General features: G+C 43.4%; 1 protein-coding gene across 4 annotated transcripts in view; it reads right to left on the bottom strand.

Annotated features, from left to right (window-relative positions):
- The window catches only part of elapor1 (endosome-lysosome associated apoptosis and autophagy regulator 1), a 141,477-nt gene that overhangs the window by 74,303 nt on the left and 48,901 nt on the right, over nt 1–18,273 (bottom strand). For all 4 annotated transcript variants that reach the window (XM_063065485.1, XM_063065483.1, XM_063065484.1 and 1 more), the window contains exon 2: nt 7,510–7,630. In XM_063065485.1, coding sequence (XP_062921555.1) covers nt 7,510–7,583 — 74 coding nt within the window. In that variant the 5' untranslated portion in view covers nt 7,584–7,630. The remainder of the gene's footprint in view (nt 1–7,509; nt 7,631–18,273) is intronic.

The raw sequence follows: 18,273 nt of genomic DNA, 5'->3' as shown, positions 1-18,273 counted from the left end.
TCATTAGTCAGGGCACTGCGTGTATTATTTGGGATGTTATGTTGCAAGATGTTGGTAAGGGCACAGCTGGAATACTGTGTACAGTTTTGGTCAGCCTGTTGTAGGAAGGGCATTAAAATGAAAAGAGTGAAAAGAAGATTTATGCCGGGTCATGTGTGCATCAGTTCAAGGGGGAGGTTGGGCAGACTAGGACTTTGTTCCTTGGAGCAACGGATGTTGAGGTGAATAACATCAGGAGGCATAGATCGAGTGAACGCACATGGTCTTTTTCCCAGGGAAGCCTCTAAACCTTCCCTATCAGCAGTTAATGTGATGCTTTATAGCGCGGGTGTCTGAGTTCAGAGTTCAACCCCAGCGTCCCATGGAATGTGTGGGTTTTCTCCAGGTGCTCCGATTTTCTCCCACCACCCAAAAATGTACCAGTCAGTAGTTTAATTGTTCACTGTAAATTATCCCATGATTAGGCCTGGATTAAAATGTGAGTTGTTGGGGGTACTAGGCAGAGCAGCTCAAAGGGCCTGAAGACCTATTCCATGCTGTATCTCAAAACAAATAAATAAATACCATCTACCTATCCACATACATCAAAGTTGCTGGTGAACGCAGCAGGCCAAGCAGCATCTATAGGAAGAGGTGCAGTCGACGTTTCAGGCCAAGACCCTTCGTCAGGACTTCCTATAGATGCTGCTTGGCCTGCTGCGTTCACCAGCAACTTTGATGTATGTTGCTTGAATTTCCAGCATCTGCAGAATTCCTGTTATCTACCTATCCACATGGCTTTTAAATGTTGTCATTGTATCCACTTTGACCACCTCCTTTATTAACTTTTTCCACATACTCAACATCCCCTGTATAAACATCTTGCCCATCAGATCCTTCTAAATCTTTTGCCTCTGTCCTTAAGCTTTTGAATACCGTTCCTTTGCGAAAACGATGGAGTGCATTTACCATATCTACAGTATATCCCTTTTGATTTTATACACCTTCTATAAGATCACTCCTCACTCTCCTACACTCCACTGGATAAAGTCTTAGAATGCCCAACCTCCCTCTCCAACTCAGGCTCTAAAGTCCCATTCTTGCCAATTTTCTTTGCATACTTTCCAGCTTAATGATTTATTTCCCAAAACTGAACATGGTACTCCAAGTGCAGGCTCACCACTGACTAGGCACAATGTCTTTCATTTATACTCAGTGTCCTAACTAATGAAGGCCAGCATGCCAAATGGCTGCTTTACCACCTCGACATGTTTCAACTCCAACTCTCCAAGCTCCCTCTGTTATGGAGTCATACTGAACAGAAATAGGCTCTTTGGCCAACTGCTCCACACCGACTAAGATTCCTTGTCTACCATCTAAGTTAGCCCTATTAGCCCATGCTTGGCCCATATTCATTTAAACCTGTCCCTTCCATGTGCTTATCCAGGTGTCTTTTATACATAATTAATGTACTTGTCTCAACTACAGTACTGTGCAAAAGTCTTTGGTACATACGTAGCAAGGGTGCCTAAGACTTTGGCACAGTACTGTATTTGTCAATGAGGAGCAGAGAGCAAGTTTGTAAATCTGGTGGGAGCAGAGGATGTTGGGAATTGTGAAGATGGAGCATAATGGGAGGAATGTAGGACAGGTGGCAGAGAAGGAATGCCAGGGACAGAGGGTGGCATGTGCACAGACACATCTAGCCCTGAGACACCAGGCAAGGTAATTCAATTCCAAACATTATTGATCATTACAGAACATTACAGAATTATTCTCTGGTGCTTCCCACTCCCTGCCCTCTCCTTTCCCATTCCCCCAGCCATGATTCTTCTCACCCTGATCCCCTTTCCACCCTCAGTCCACAATAAAGACCCATATCAAATTCAGGTTATCATTACTCACATACATCATGAAATTAGTTTTTTTTTGTCAGAGCAGTACAGTGCAATACACAAATTACAACAGTACTAAGCAAAATTCTTAGGCGCCCTAGCTCTATCTCTCTCTCTATATATATATAGATAGATATGTATGAGTGTGAGTGTGTGTATGAGGGTGAGTGGTGAGTGAGTGTGTGAGTGTGTGTGTGAGTGTGCGCGTGCGCGCGCACGCGCGCCAAAGACTTTTGCACAGTACTGTACCTTTTCTGGTAGCTCGTTGAATATACAGATCACCTCTGGGCAAAAAGCTTCCCCTCAGGTTCCTGTTAGTTTCCCCTCAGTTCTAGGTTCTGCAATCCTACCTATGCCCCTCATGATTTTACATAAAACCACCTTTCATTTTCCAGAAATCCAATGAACATAGTCTTGGCCTGCTTAACCACTCACTATAACCCAGCACCTTACATCTTGGCAACATCCTCATAAATCACTTCTGTATTCTTTGCTATTTATAGCATCTTTCCTTCTTCAAAGTAATCTGCAGAAGTCAATCAATTGACCAGAACTCCAGGTATTCCTGAATTAATCTTTCTGTAAATAGCCTGAAATTTGTTGTATGAGAAGCAGGTGATTTTTTAAATTATAGTACAAACGTTTGTAATACAACTCTCTGGCTACAAATGTTGATTTCAAGAAGTGATATAATTTTGGTAAATTATATTTCACTTTCTACCTTAATTATCCACCTATGCCCCAGTCTTTATATTAGTTTAAGCAATACTGCTTAATTCCTCATTTCTGAATGTGAGAGTTGTTCTTTTGAACTACACAGTGTTGGCTGCGAGGATCCTCTCAAACTGACTCTCAATGGCAACTACTCCACAATATAGCGGCTATGAGATCTTTGTGGACAGCTTTCTTTGAGGCCAACAGTAAATACCACCTCCTCTCAACTGACAAGTGTCATTAAGCTGAATGGCAAAACAGCAATCAATAATGTAAAAGACATGAAGATATTTACTTCATTGTACTTCAGCAAAAATTTCATGTGACCAACGCACACAAAATGCTGGTGGAACTCAGCAGCTCAGGAAGCTCCTGTGCTTCTAGGAATAAACAGTTGACATTTTCAGTTGAGACCCTTCATCAGGACCTGAGTGTTTATTCTATCATCTGGAGAACCTCTTGTATTTATTACTTCCTATGACTACATTATATTTAACTGTTTAGTTTCTAATGGAAGTTATTGTAAGGCACAAGACATTCTGCATGGGTATAAGAATAAACAACAGGATATATGTCGTTTTCTTTGCATAACCTATTTAATTTTTCCATGAACTTATTTATCCAAATATAGTGAGGGCCTGCTCGATCCAATGATCTTGCTATATTAGGATTTTAAATTTCGGTAGACTACTTTTTCCTTTCTATTTGTAACTCTACACCTCGTCTGAAGGTGTTAACTTGAGTCTTTGGAAGGTAAAATGACAGGGCAGTCTGTCAGAAAGTGTTAATTCCTCTCAGTCTTTTTCTAAAAATATACATTCAAAACTAAAAGTTGGTATTTAATAGGACAAGATGAATGTCAAATAAATTAAATCATACACATCTATTTGGGAGATAATGCATTTAAATAACACGGTCAATTGTTGGTTTTAAAGTGTTCAGCAGACCAAGTTAAATCTTGATACATGTCCTTGGAATCATCAACACTATAAGACGCAGTTGGAGGCCATTCACCCCTGTACACTCATGACTGCATGGCCAGATTCTGCTCCAACTTCATCTACAGGTTTACAGATGACACCACCAGAGTGGGTCGCAGTTCAAATACCAATGAGTCAGACATGGTGTCATGACAACAAATGTCAGGAAAACAAATGAGCTGGTCATTGAAAGGTATTGGCGAAGGGGGGCAGGGTTGGTGGTGAGTGCAGGGTACATGTTCCTATTTACATCAGTGATGTTGAGGCTGAGAGGGTTAAGAGCTTCAACTCCCTATGAGTCAACATCACCAACAGCCTGCCCAGGTCCAACCACTTTGAGGGCCATGGACAAGAAACATCACCAGTGCCTCTACTTCCTCAGGAGGCCCAAACAAAACTTGGCATATCCTCCTTGAGCCTCATCAGTTCTTAATCAGTTTACCAATGTACATGGTAGATCCTATTGCTGATTGGGAAACCAATCTAACATCCTTTTCCAGCAATTAACCACCCATCTTCATCAGGATGGCCGCAGTGAAAAGCACCTCGGGAGGAGGACAGGGGATCCAAAACATTGTCTGGGTGACAGTGAAGGACCTCAGCAAAGGAAACTCCTTTGGACAATGGCGCTATGTTTGTTTTGTTTTAAAGAATTTACACTACTGAATATAATGACCATGAATGCACAATTTTTGTTTTACACTGTTTCGCCCTTTGTATTTTATCATGGATAAACTCTTCTTGATATGAAAAAATTGAAAATATGCTATCTGGATGCACTATGGTTTGGTGAGGCAAGTACTCTGCCCATGATTGCAAGAAACTGCAGAGGGAGGTCGACAGCATAATCGAAGATCCCACCCATTCTGGACATTCTGCTTGTCCAATCCCTATAAAGGCAAAAAAAAACAAAATCCTGAGAGCACCTACCACCTGGTTTATGGAAAGCTGCTATCCCACTGTTTTATGATTATTAAAGGGCTCCATAGTACAATAAGATGGACTCAACCTCATAATCTACCTCATTATGACTTTGCACCTTATTGGAGACCTGTACTGCATTTTCTCTGGAACTGTCATATTTTATTTTTCACTCTTATTGTTTTGCCTTGTACCACCTCAATGTGCTGCTGTCACAAATTGATCTATAGGAGTTGTAAGGAAGTTTTTCACTGTACCTCACAATGTATGGCAAGAATAAACTAATTCAGCAATTTACCATTGTATTCATGCCAATTAAAAAAGAGCTTGTGCTCATAATGATAAGTTATCTAAATTTAGTGTGGATGACATTTTATAACAATGTAGATGGTAGCCATTTTGGCCATTGAAACTGCCATCCTTTGGATCAAGGGTTCCCAACCTGGGACTCATGGACCCTTGCTTAATGGTATTGGTCCATGGCATAAAAAAGGCTGGAAACCCCTGCTTTAGAATAATATAGAAACATAGAAACATAGAAAATAGGTGCAGGAGTAGGCCATTCGGCCCTTCGAGCCTGCACCGCCATTTATTATGATCATGGCTGATCATCCAACTCAGAACCCTACACCAGCCTTCCCTCCATACCCCCTGATCCCCGTAGCCACAAGGGCCATATTTAACTCCCTCTTAAATATAGCCAATAAACTGGCCTCAACTGTTTCCTGTGGCAGAGAATTCCACAGATTCACCACTCTCTGTGTGAAGAAGTTTTTCCTAATCTCAGTCCTAAAAGGCTTCCCCTTTATCCTCAAACTGTGATCCCTCGTTCTGGACTTCCCCAACATCGGGAACAATCTTCCTGCATCTAGCCTGTCCAATCCCTTTAGGATTTTATGTTTCAATCAGATCCCCCCTCAATCTTCTAAATTCCAACGAGTACAAGCCTAGTTCATCCAGTCTTTCTTCATATGAAAGTTCTGCCATCCCAGGAATCAATCTGGTGAACCTTCTTTGTACTCCCTCTATGGCAAGGATGTCTTTTCTCAGATTAGGGGACCAAAACTGCACACAATACTCCAGGTGTGGTCTCACCAAGGCCTTGTACAACTGCAGTAGTACCTCCCTGCTCCTGTACTCGAATCCTCTCGCTATAAATGCCAGCATACCATTCGCCTTTTTCACCGCCTGCTGCACCTGCATGCCCACTTTCAATGACTGGTGTATAATGACACCCAGGTCTCGTTGCACCTCCCCTTTTCCTAATCAGCCACCATTCAGATAATAATCTGTTTTCCTATTTTTGCCACCAAAGTGGATAACTTCACATTTATCCACATTAAATAGCATCTGCCATGAATTTGCCCACTCATCCAACCTATCCAAGTCATCCTGCATCCTCTTAGCATCCTTCTCACAGCTAACACTGCCACCCAGCTTCGTGTCATCCGCAAACTTGGAGATGCTGCATTTAATTCCCTCATCCAAGTCATTAACATATATTGTAAACAACTGGGGTCCCAGCACTGAGCCTTGCGGTACACCACTAGTCACTGTCTGCCACTCTGAAAAGGTCCCGTTTATTCCCACTCTTTGCTTCCTGTATGCTAACCAATTCTCTATCCACATCAATACCTTACCCCCAATACCATGTGCTTTAAGTTTGCACACTAATCTCCTGTGTGGGACCTTGTCAAAAGCCTTTTGAAAATCCAAATATACCACATCCACTGGTTCTCCCCTATCCACTCTACTAGTTACATCCTCAAAAAATTATATGAGATTCGTCAGACATGATTTTCCTTTCACAAATCCATGCTGACTTTGTCCGATGATTTCACCGCTTTCCAAATGTGCTGTTATCACATCTTTGATAACTGACTCCAGCAGCTTCCCCACCACCGACGTTAGGCAAACCGGTCAATAATTCCCCAGTTTCTCTATCCCTCCTTTTTTAAAAAGTGGGGTTACATTAGCCACCCTCCAATCCTCAGGAACTAGTCCAGAATCTAACGAGTTTTGAAAAATTATCACTAATGCATCCACTATTTCTTGGGTTACTTCCTTAAGCACTCTGGGATGCAGACCATCTGGCCCTGGGGATTTATCTGCCTTTAATCTCTTCAATTTACCTAACACCTCTTCCCTACTAACATATATTTCGCTCAGTTCCTCCATCTCACTGGACCCTCTGTCCCCTACTATTTCCGGAAGATTATTTATGTCCTCCTTAGTGAAGACAGAACCAAAGTAGTTATTCAATTGGTCTGCCATGTCCTTGCTCCCCATAATCAATTCACTTGTTTCTGTCTGTAGGGGACCTACATTTGTCTTTACCAGACTTTTCCTTTTTACATATCTATAAAAGCTTTTACAGTCAGTTTTTATGTTCCCTGCCAGTTTTCTCTCATAATCTTTTTTCCCCTTCCTAATTAAGCCCTTTGTCCTCCTCTGCTGAACTCTGAATTTCTCCCAGTCCTCAGGTGAGCCACTTTTTCTGGCTAATTTGTATGCTTCTTCTTTGGAATCGATACTATCCCTAATTTCTCTTGTCAGCCATGGGTGCACTACCTTTATTCTTTTGCCAAACTGGGATGAACAATTGTTGTAGTTCATCCATGCAATCTTTAAATGCTTGCCATTGCATATCCACCGTCAATCCTTTAAGTGTCATCAAACCAGTGATCCAAAAATCCCCAGTGTGGGCGTAATTTTTCATCAATATTTGTCCTTAATATCTTCAAAGCTTTGGTTTATTCATGCTTAAGCTTCTAAATACCAAGAAATTCTGTCATAGCAGGTGTAATATTTCTGCATGTTATTTAATATTGAACTTATTGACTCTGATTAATATGCTTTCTTTATCCACCGAGCAAAAAAAAAGTGTTTTCTGTTACATTGCCGGATTTTCTTGTAAAATACATAGCTGCAGAATAGAGATACTTTACACTCTGAACATCTGCGGAGGCTTCTTCAAAAAGAAATATGATCGAAGTTACTTGAATTTGACAATGGCTTACAGCATGATGTGCCGTTGACTGGGTCTGGCAGTCCTATGCAGCTTCCTGGAATATGAGGCACAGCAACTCTCCATCTGGAGCCATAGCTATCACACTCTGTGTATTTATAGTAGTAATCCGACTGCAAAAAACAAGAAATGTTTCATGTTAAATGTACAATACAAAACAAGAGGATTCTGGTATAGCATATTGCTAACAAATTAATGGATGTTAAACCTTTAAAGATGTAACAATTTAACTCAATCCTTCAGTACCACTCAAAGCCAAAGTTAGGCATGATATTAGTAACCTCACTGGAAAATACAGGAAATATTAGTGAAGACACTCGCTGAATTAATTCAGATGCAGCATAAAGTAAATACTTATCAATTTAGTAAAGATCTACAAGATAAGGCAATTACATCGCATTAGGACCAGGCTTCCAAGAGCACAAGAAGCTGATGTTCATCCTTCATCTTTGTGATCCACTGTTACCTCATCAGGTTGACTTATTGCAGGACTATGAGCAATGTCCTGAAAATGATAAGTGTAAACACCATTTAGCACTGAAAATCAGATCAATTTTGGCAATAGTAGTCATTATACATTGCTAATCATTTGTGGAAATCAGTATGTGATTTACAAGAGCTATCATGGAGGAAAAGTTGAATTAAGCATATTAAGGAGAAGTTTAAATACCAGCTTTTGACAATCCAAAATTATCCCAGTGCTAGCACTGAGGTCCGCTACATTGTGAACAGTATGAAAATTCCATGTGCTAGTTCCCATTAGATTTACAAGTTTCTTTCCAATATCTGAAGAACTCCTAATCATCGCAAAATATTGATTACTTGTTTTTAGTCACTTTACTTATCTCCTTGGTCATTTTATGTTGAATTTCTCTGTATACAAAATTAATTGATACATTTGCTTACATGCAGGGAAACAGCGATATCCATTAAAAACTTCATAACATGGTTAAAATAAATGGATATCTGCATGACTTTAACTATTACTTGCCTTAATTCAGTCAGATATATCTATGTATTTTACAAGTGGAAGAACGAGTACACACACAACATAAATTCTAGAAGACCAATTAAAGCAATTATAAAGGTTGTACATGCAGTACTGATTTGCAATTGCTCTGCGAATTAAAGTTGTTTAAACGATATTTCAGATGGTGTAAATATTCTACTTTTTAACAAAGGTTGATTTCAGTGAAGAGTGCCAAGTAAAGCTCAAACAACTGTGCCTTCAAAGGCTGTTATTTTACATATTTAATTTTGAACCTGTACTGAACTTTGTCTAATTCCCCTCAATCGCATGGAACAACTGCTGTAGTATCTCAAATCTATCTTTAGACGTTGCATATACATAAAGAGGGTGTTCAGTAATTTAAATTATTAAATATTTTCTATTGCTATTCATTTTGGACATGATAATCTATGTGCTTCACCTTCATTTATTGCTTGGGCAAAATAATCACTAAGGCACACAAACTACTAAATGATGAAGTCCTCTACTGAGAGTGTATTTACTATCCTCTCATTTCTGCCAAGAGGTATTCACCATGCCGAAGTAATTGTTCGTGAGCTTGGAAAAGGCACTGGGTGGTAGACAACAGCATGCCTATGTTATATTATTACAGGAAGGACGTGGAAGCTTTAGAGAGGGTGCAGAGGAGATTTACCAGGATGCAATCTGGATTGGAGAGCAGGCCTTATGAGGATAGGTTGTGTGAGCTAGGACTTGTCTCTTTGAAGTGTAGGAGAATGAGAGGTGACTTGAAGGAGGTGTACAAGATGATAAAGGGCATAGCTTGAGTGTGTAACCAGAAACTTTTTCCCAGGGTAAAAAAGGTTAATACGAGGGGTTGTAATTTTAAGGTGATTGGAGGGGACGTCCGAGGTAATTTTTTTTGGTGTGTGCGTGCGTGCGTGCATGTGCGCCCATGTGTGCGTGTGTGATGTTGGTGGGACGATATCTTTTTTATGCCTTTACAAGGCGTGGAGTGAGAGAGAGACTGTGTGGTGCGCCACTCCTCACAGACATTTCGCAGTATTTTTCCCTTTATTTTACCAGGTCGAGTTGCGATCTTGACACTCAACCTGGCACGGATGGAAAGTGTACTCGGGAGCAGCGCCGACTGGGCTCGAACCCGGGAACTTTTGTTCCGGAGTCCGGCGCTGACGTCATTGCGCCTCCAGCCGGCCCGTCAGAGGTAATTTTTAAACACAGACAGTGGTGGGTGCATGGAACATGTAGCCATGAGCGGTGGTAGAGGCAGATACATTATGGATATTTAAAGAACTTTTAGATAGGCACTTAGGTGACAGAAAAAAATGGAGGATATGTAGGAGGGAAGGGTTAGAATGATTTTAGAATAGGTTAAAAGGCAGGCACAAAATTGTAGGTTGATGGGCCTCTACTGAGCTGTAATGGTCTACGTTCTATGTTCTGATGCCATGGGACATGAGCTCTAGAGGCAAATTTCAGGACTCTCAGAATCATTCCTTATAATCATACATCACTGTAATGTTGCCTCCAGTCCTAACTGTGGCATAGATATACCCAGAGATGGTGATGGAGCACCCTGGTTGAAAGCTTTGATTCTACCAGACTGTCGCTTGGGTGATCTGAGATTTTGGTACAAGACCTACAACCCAAGTCTGGTGCCAAGATTGATGTCAGGTAATTCATTAAGTCTATTCTGCAATTTTGAGAAGCAGTTTCACACAACGAAAGCTATTTCACAGAGAATTTGAGGGTCCATCACTTGCTGGAATCACACTTCAGCAGACCAGATTAAGATGGCAGATTCTCCATGTTAAAATAAATTAATGAACCATTAAGTCCACGATTTATTAAAAACAACCTGTTGACACTTTCTCAATCAGAATTTCCGAAACAAGCATTTTATTCTAACTAAATGGAGAATTATAGATCTACAGAGTGTTTAGATTGGGATTGTCATTTTTAAAATAAAGGACACTGAGAGGAGATTTGACTGAGGTGCATTACATAATGAAAGGCCATGGAAGGATAAGCAGGAATAAAATTGTTTTCTTTGTACAGAGTACAATAACCAGGAGAAATATCTTTACAGTAATTGGTAGGATTATGTTATATTTCAATATTTCTTCATGACATAGTAAACCATTTTGCCCATTGAGTCTATACCAGCACATTGAGCAATCCCATAAATTCCAGTCCACAACTTATTTTCCTGCAGCCTATTCTTTCTTACATGCTCATCAACTGCCCTCAATTGTCGAGCCACCCACGAATGATAGGACAGTTTATAGTAGCTAACTAACCTATCTGTACAATTTTGGAATGTGGGAGGAAACCAGAGCATCTGAGGGAAACACACATGGCCAAAGTGAGAATGTGCAGACACCAATAGATGGTATCCAAGATCAAGATCAGACAGGATTTAGAAGAAAAACCTTTGGGAGTCTAAAATTCTCTGCCAATATGGATGGTGAAGATACCTTTGAGGTCAATTCTTTCTCCCTGCAAAACACCAGACGTTGTACAGAAGTCTTGACTGCTATTGCTAATATGTATTCTTTAGTCAACTGGATCTTGATATCCATGTTTGTAAATATTAACTGAAACCCAGAAGGAGAAAGGTCCAAACATAAGGGGGGTTATAGAAAACACAGCAATGAGAGTACTGCCTGAGAAAAGACGGTCACTTTACCATGTGCATGGAGAGTATTCATTGAGAGTACTGAGTTCCGGTCGGGATAAGATGAAGATACTACTTAAACATATTTGCATCAATTGTTTGCCATTGTTTGCAAGGCTATACACCAAGAGCAGGGGGATAGAAATGATTATAAATTTCATTTTTCCCTTGCATGGACATAAAGAACCAAATAATCTACTTCTCTGCTGTAAATGTCTATGATTTTGTGAATTGCTGAATGTAAATTTCCTAGCACCACACACAAAATGCCGGAGGAACTCAGCAGGCCAGGCAGCATCTGTGGAAAAAAAAGTACAGTTGACATTTCATGCCGAGACCCTTCAGCAGGACTGGAGAAAAACACTGATCTGATCCAGAGTGAAATCTCCACATCATTAGATAAGACCAGCAGCATAACCACTATGCACTATACCTTGACAGTACAACCTGCTACATGGGTGGGGTAAAGCAAGAGCGGATATGCCATTTATATTAATGAGGCTAAATTCCGACACGTTTCAAACAGGTTCAATCAACAGAAACTTACCACTGACACTATATTGACTTGGATGCGCCATCCAATTTGAAGGTTTCAAGTGTGATGTTTTGAAAAACAGCCCAAGAGGTGACAGAATGTTTGTGCTGGAAGTAAGTTGCACGTAAAATTGCATGATCTTTTGTACTGATTGGTTAATTTGGGGAGTATGACACCCTAGTGATATGCCCCAACATTTTTTTTGCATTTACTTGCAGTTTGAAACATAATAAACTCCTTAGGGGTCAACCAGCATTTCTATTGCACATTGCAACTTCATCAAGTAACCTTACCCCAAAATAACCCTGGAAAAGAGTCTGTAACATAGCATATGACCAATGAGTAAACATTAACCCCATAAAATACATCAAATGCAGCAGGGAGAAATGCAAGATAAAAATTTCTAATTATATTGACACAAATTACATAGTTTACTCGTAAGTTCTTTAAATTTAAACATGAACAACTTCTTTTCCAGCTAAGACATGCAGAATTGCCTCAGATTAGGCACCAGGGCAGTCTAAATAAACAATAATAGAGTGCTGGTTCCCCATAGCCATTATCAACTTTAAATTTCACTTAAACCCTGTGGTAAACCATGTATATATGTTGTAACTCGGTTACCTGTCTGGACACACCCCTCTGCTGACTGCCCCTGTGGCTCCTCCCACAGAGTCCTGTATAAAGGTGTTCGTCTTGCCCCTCCCCCTCAGTCCGGGGGCAGACACTCACTGTGGAGATCGTATTGTACAGCGAATAAAAGCCTGTCAGTATTTTACCAAACCTCAGTCTTTTGGAGTAATTGAAGGTGCTTCAATTTTATTCACTGTACATTTTAAAACATGGAACAGGCCCTGAGACCAGACAAATTAGACCTCGATCTACAAATGCCTGACACTGGAAACGCTTTCGAACTCTGGCTGGCCTACTTCGAAGCGTATCTAGAGGAGATTAAAGCGACCGACCCCGTAGCAAAGCGCAGAGTTCTACTCTCCAGGGTCAGTCCACGGGTTTATTCGCTGATCAGAGACCAGCCAAACTACGACGGCGTGATGAACGCACTCAAAAGACAATACCTGCGGCCGATAAACAGTGTCTATGCTTGGCATCGCTTGGCGACACGGCAACAACGGTCCGGGGAATCGAGTGCTGAGTTTGTCCAGGCCCTACAGACACTCGTGCGGGCCTGCAATTGCCAGGAGCTGACGGCGGCGCAGCATGCAGAACTCCTAGTGAGAGACGCCTTCGTTACGGGGACCAGGTCAGTGTACGTGCGCCAGCGGCTGCTAGAAAAAACCGATCTTACCCTAAGTTCGGCGATCGAGCTGGCTGATACGTTGGAGGCCGCTCTGCATAACTCTGAGGCTCTCCAGGCACACGATCCCCCCACGGCCTTGTGGGCGCCGCAGACCCCGCAACCCGCCGGCGAATCGACCTCGGCTGCAGCCAGTCGTGAGTCCGCGAAGTGCTACTTCTGCGGACTGGAGAAGCACCCCCGGAAACGCTGCGCGGCCCGACAAGCTACCTGTTCCAGCTGCGGAAAGAAGGGCCACTTCACCAAGGTCTGTAAGTCAAAACCGCGAGCGGGATCGAGCAGCGCCGCGTGCGAGACGTGGGGGTTGCCATCTTCCCTGCACACTGCCACCACGTGCGAGACATGGGGGCGGCCATCTCGGTCAGCGCCACCTCCCACTGCCTACGACCAACGGGTGCTCACGGGCCACCCCACCACGCCGGACCAAGACAGCGACCCCACCCTGGCTTCAGTGACCCTCGTCCAAAGCGCTCCCCACCAGCTCGCAAGGTCAATGATGGACATCCTGGTGGAGGGGCACAGGACAAGCTGCCTGTTTGACACAGGCAGCACGGAGAGTTTTATCCACCCGGCCACGGTGCAGCATTGTGGACTCATGATACGGCCGGTAAGTCGGAGGGTCACCATGGCCTCCGGGTCGCATACAACAGACATCCGGAGGGGTTGTGTCGCGATGCTAATGGTGTAGGGCACAGAATATCGAGACTTTAAGTTACTGGTCTTGCCTCAGCTGTGTGCCCCTGTGCTGTTGGGGTTGGACTTCCAGAGCCACCTGAAAAACGTGACAATGAAGTATGATGGGCCCCTCCCGCCAATTACTGTCATAAATCCCCTGTTTTGTAGAGATACGTCATGTACCCCGCTACTGACCACACACACACACCGACCCGCGCATCCCACCCAACATCATGCCAACTGCCACACTACCAACGCCACTTGCGGCCTCTCCACCCTCAGGATCCCTCCCCCACCGCTGTTCGCCAACCTGACCCCCGACTGTAAACCCGTGGCAACTAAAAGCAGGAGGTACAGCGCGGGGGGACAGAGCTTTCATTAAGTCAGAGGTGCAGCGGCTGCTCAGGGAGGGGGTCATTGAGGCAAGGACAAGTCCTTGAAGGGCCCAGGTGGTGGTTGTTCGGAACGGGGAGAAGAATAGGATGGTCGTGGACTATAGCCAGACCATCAATAGGTTCACGCAGCTCGACGTGTACCCTCTACCCCGCATCGCGGATATGGTCAATCAGATAGTACAGTACAAGGTGTACTCGACCATAGACCTAAAATCCGCTTACCATCAGCTCCCCATCCGCCGGGAGGACTGCCCTTACATTGCCTTCGAGGCGGACGGCAGGCTTTATCAATTCCTGCGCGTCCCCTTTGGTGTCACGAATGGTGTATCTGTCTTCCAGAGGGCAATGGACCAGATGGTGGACCAGTGCCAACTGAAGGCCACGTTCCCATATCTGGATAACATCACCATCTGCGGTCATGACCAGCAGGATCACGACAACAACCTCCAAAAATTTCTCCAAGCGGTCAAATCTTTCAACCTCACCTATAACAAGGACAAGTGTGTATTTGGGACCACCCGACTTGCTATCCTTGGGTGTGTCGTGGAGAATGGAGTCATTGGCCCTGACCCCGACCGTATGCGCCCCCTGTTGGAACTCCCTCTTCCCAATACCCTCAGAGCCTTCAAAAGGTGCCTGGGCTTCTTTTCATATTACGCCCAATGGGTCTCTAAATATGCAGACAAGGCCCGCCCCCTGGTCAAGTCCACCACATTCCCCCTCTCTGCCGAGGCCCGTACGGCCTTCAACCGCATAAAAGGGGACATTGCCAAAGCAGCAATGCATGCGGTGGATGAGGCCATTCCCAAGTAGAGAGTGACGCCTCCGACTTTGCGCTGGCTGCTACCCTCAACCAGGCAGGAAGACCAGTGGCGTTCTTCTCCTGTACCCTTCAAGGCCCTGAAATTCGGCACTCTGCGGTAGAGAAAGAGGCTCAGGCCATAGTGGAAGCTATAAGGCACTAGAGGCACTAGCTTGCTGGCAAAAGGTCACCCTGCTGACTGACCAGCGCTCAGTCGTGTTCATGTTTAATAATCAGCAGCGGAGCAAAATCAAAAATGATAAAATTCTGAGGTGGAGAATCGAACTCTCCACCTACAACTATGACATCATGTACAGGTCTGGGAAGCTCAACGAGCCTTCCGATGCCCTATCCCGGGGAACATGTGCCAGCGCACAGATCGACCGGCTATACGCCCTACATGTAGACCTTTACCACCCGGGAGTCACCCGGCTTTTCCACTTTGTGAAAGCCCGGAACCTGCCTTACTCCCTTGAGGAGATCAGGATGATGACCAGGGACTGCCAAGTCTGCGCAGAGTGCAAACCGCACTTCTACCGACCCGAAAAGGCACCACTCATCAAGGCCACCCAACCCTTTGGGCGACTGAGTGTTGACTTTAAGGGCCCCCTTCCCTCCACCGACCGCAATGTGTACTTTCTTAACGTAATTGACGAGTACTCGCGGTTCCCCTTCGCCATCCCCTGCCCCGACACCACTACCACGTCAGTTATAAAAGCCCTGCGCAAGCTCTTCACTCTGTTCGGATACCCATGCTATATCCACGGTGACAGAGGGTCCTCATTTATGAGTGACGAGCTGCCCCAATATCTACTGGCTAGGGGAATTGCAACCAGTAGGACCACGAGCTATAATCCCCGGGGGAATGGACAGGTGGAGAAGGAGAATGGCACAGTGTGGAAAGCCACACTCTTAGCCCTCAGGTCAAAGAGACTGCCGGTCTCCCGCTGGCAGGAGGTCCTTCCCGAGGCACTCCACTCCATCCGCTCCCTGTTATGCACAGCCACCAATGCCACCCCTCATGAGCGGCTCTTTTCCTTTCCCAGAAAATCGACCACTGGAACCAACTTGGCTGACGTCCCCGGGGCCAGTGCTGCTTCGGAAACATGCGAGGAGCAATAAATACTCCCCGATGGTCGAGAGGGTTCACTTACTTCATGCAAACCCCCAGTATGCCTACGTGGTTTTACCTGATGGGCGGGAGGACACGGTCTCCATCCGCGACCTGGCGCCCGCAGGAGCTCCGGGCCCCTACCCTGAACACTCCGTGGTGACTATTGACCCCGTACCCACCAATGTATGTACCTACAAGACACCGTGCACCCCAAACACTATACAGACACCACACGACACTCCCATACCAGGTGCGACGCACACGCACGAGGGATTACCGACGCCTAACGTGCTGGCACCTGAAGTCAGGCCGGAGCCAGCACAACCGCCATCGCCGGTGCAATCACCGCCGGTGCTACGTAGATCACAGCGACGGACTCGACCGCCTGATAAACTTAACCTGTAAATATACTTCTTGTAAATATTGTCAGTCACTTCACCCCGCGGGACTCTTTTTAAAAAAAGGAGGGGTGAATGTGGTAAACCATGTGTATATGTTGTAACTCGGTTACCTGTCTGGACACACACCTCTGCTGACTGCCCCTGTGGCTCCTCCCACAGAGTCCTGTATAAAGGTGTTCGCCTTGCCCCTCCCCCTCAGTCCGGGGGCAGACACTCACTATGGAGGTCGTATTGTACAGCGGATAAAAGCTTTTCAGTATTTTACCAAACGTCAGTCTTTTGGAGCAATTGAAGGTGCTTCAAACCCTTTAATATTCTGGAATCATGAAATGCATCAGGTTTAATTGTGTAAACTTGTAAGAATCTACAGTCAACAAACCTGCTCACAAAAATACCAGAGTGCAAAATTAAGTCCTCTTTTTAATGTACAAGAACACAAAAATCTATGTTAAAATTATTGAATGTTAGCTCAAAAGCAGTCTATTTGGCCCTCTGCCAGCATCTTGCAAATTATATTCAGTTCATATTCACATTATTATATCAATATAATTTTCATATTTTCTAAACCCAGAAGGTGGTAATGGGAAACAGATTTCCGCAAGTGGTGATGTCATTCTATTAACCATTTCTACCTCACAACCCAAAAGATGCTATCAGACAATCATATAATATTATTATAACAACAATACATTTCTGGCCTTGATGCAGATCTAAACCAGCAGCAGGAATATTCTGAATTAGAGCACATCAGTTCCATTAAAATTAATGACAGAAAAGTTGGGGGAATTCAAAAGCTGAAGTTCATATTGGTCTCCAAAAACACCAGTACTGTACAGTGAAAAGCCCAAGAGAAAACAGCTGAGAATAAGGAGGTAAAAATATTATTAGCATTTGATCAGATCATTTTCAGCATTTTATAAACTTCAGCAAAACTCATTTATTAGTCACAGGTGTTTCCAGACTTTCTTTTGTTTCAGGAAGATTCTGCAGTTAAACTGTATTCTTAAAACAACCTTTCTTCTCCTGCATTTGGCTCTCAGTCTCTGAAGCCCATTGTTGTGATTAGTAGGAAGAAGAAAAATATCTTTTTTATATAAAATATAGCAGCTATTAATTAAAAGGTTTGTTTCTATTCTAATTGTATTTTTTAGGTCTAGCAGAAAAACTTTGGTGGAGTTGAGAAATACAAATAAAAATTCTTCTAAATATTAATACAGTATTCTAAGGATAAAGAAACTCTGTAGATGCTAGAAATCCAAAGCAACACACAGGTTAGGCAGAATCTATGGAAATGAATAAACAGTCAACATTTCAGTCTGTGACCCATCTTCAGGACTGGGAAGGAAGGCACCAGAATCTCTAAGCATTATTTCTAAGTATTAGATTATTATGTCAATGTAGCCAGATCAACAGAAAAATACTCTTCTGTGGCAACGTGAAAACAAAGCTCTCCAATGTGAACTAAATTAATAAGAATATAAACACAAAATAATTGTTTGCATAAGTATTCACCCCCCCCCCCCTTTAATACTGGTGCAGCCAATTAGTTTTGGAAGTTGCATGATTAGATAAATGGAGATCTGTTTTTGGAGACCTGTGTGCAGTTAAGGTGTTTCAACTGATTATAGTAAAAACACACCTCTTTCTGGGAGATCCAACTGCTGATGAGTCAGTATCCTGGCAAAAACAACACCATAAAGACAAAGGAACACTCCAAGCAACTCTGCAACAAGGTAATTCAAAGCACAAGTCACGAGATGGATACAAGAAAATTTCCAAGTCACTTAATATCCCTTGGAGTACAGTTGAGTCAATCATCAAGAAATGGAAAGAATATTCACACCTATAAAT

Source organism: Mobula hypostoma, chromosome 13 (assembly GCF_963921235.1).
Source record: "Mobula hypostoma chromosome 13, sMobHyp1.1, whole genome shotgun sequence".
NCBI classification, from domain to species: Eukaryota; Metazoa; Chordata; class Chondrichthyes; order Myliobatiformes; family Myliobatidae; genus Mobula; species Mobula hypostoma.
Note: the sequence above shows the minus strand (reverse complement) of the source record. Positions and strands in the feature narration are given on the sequence as shown.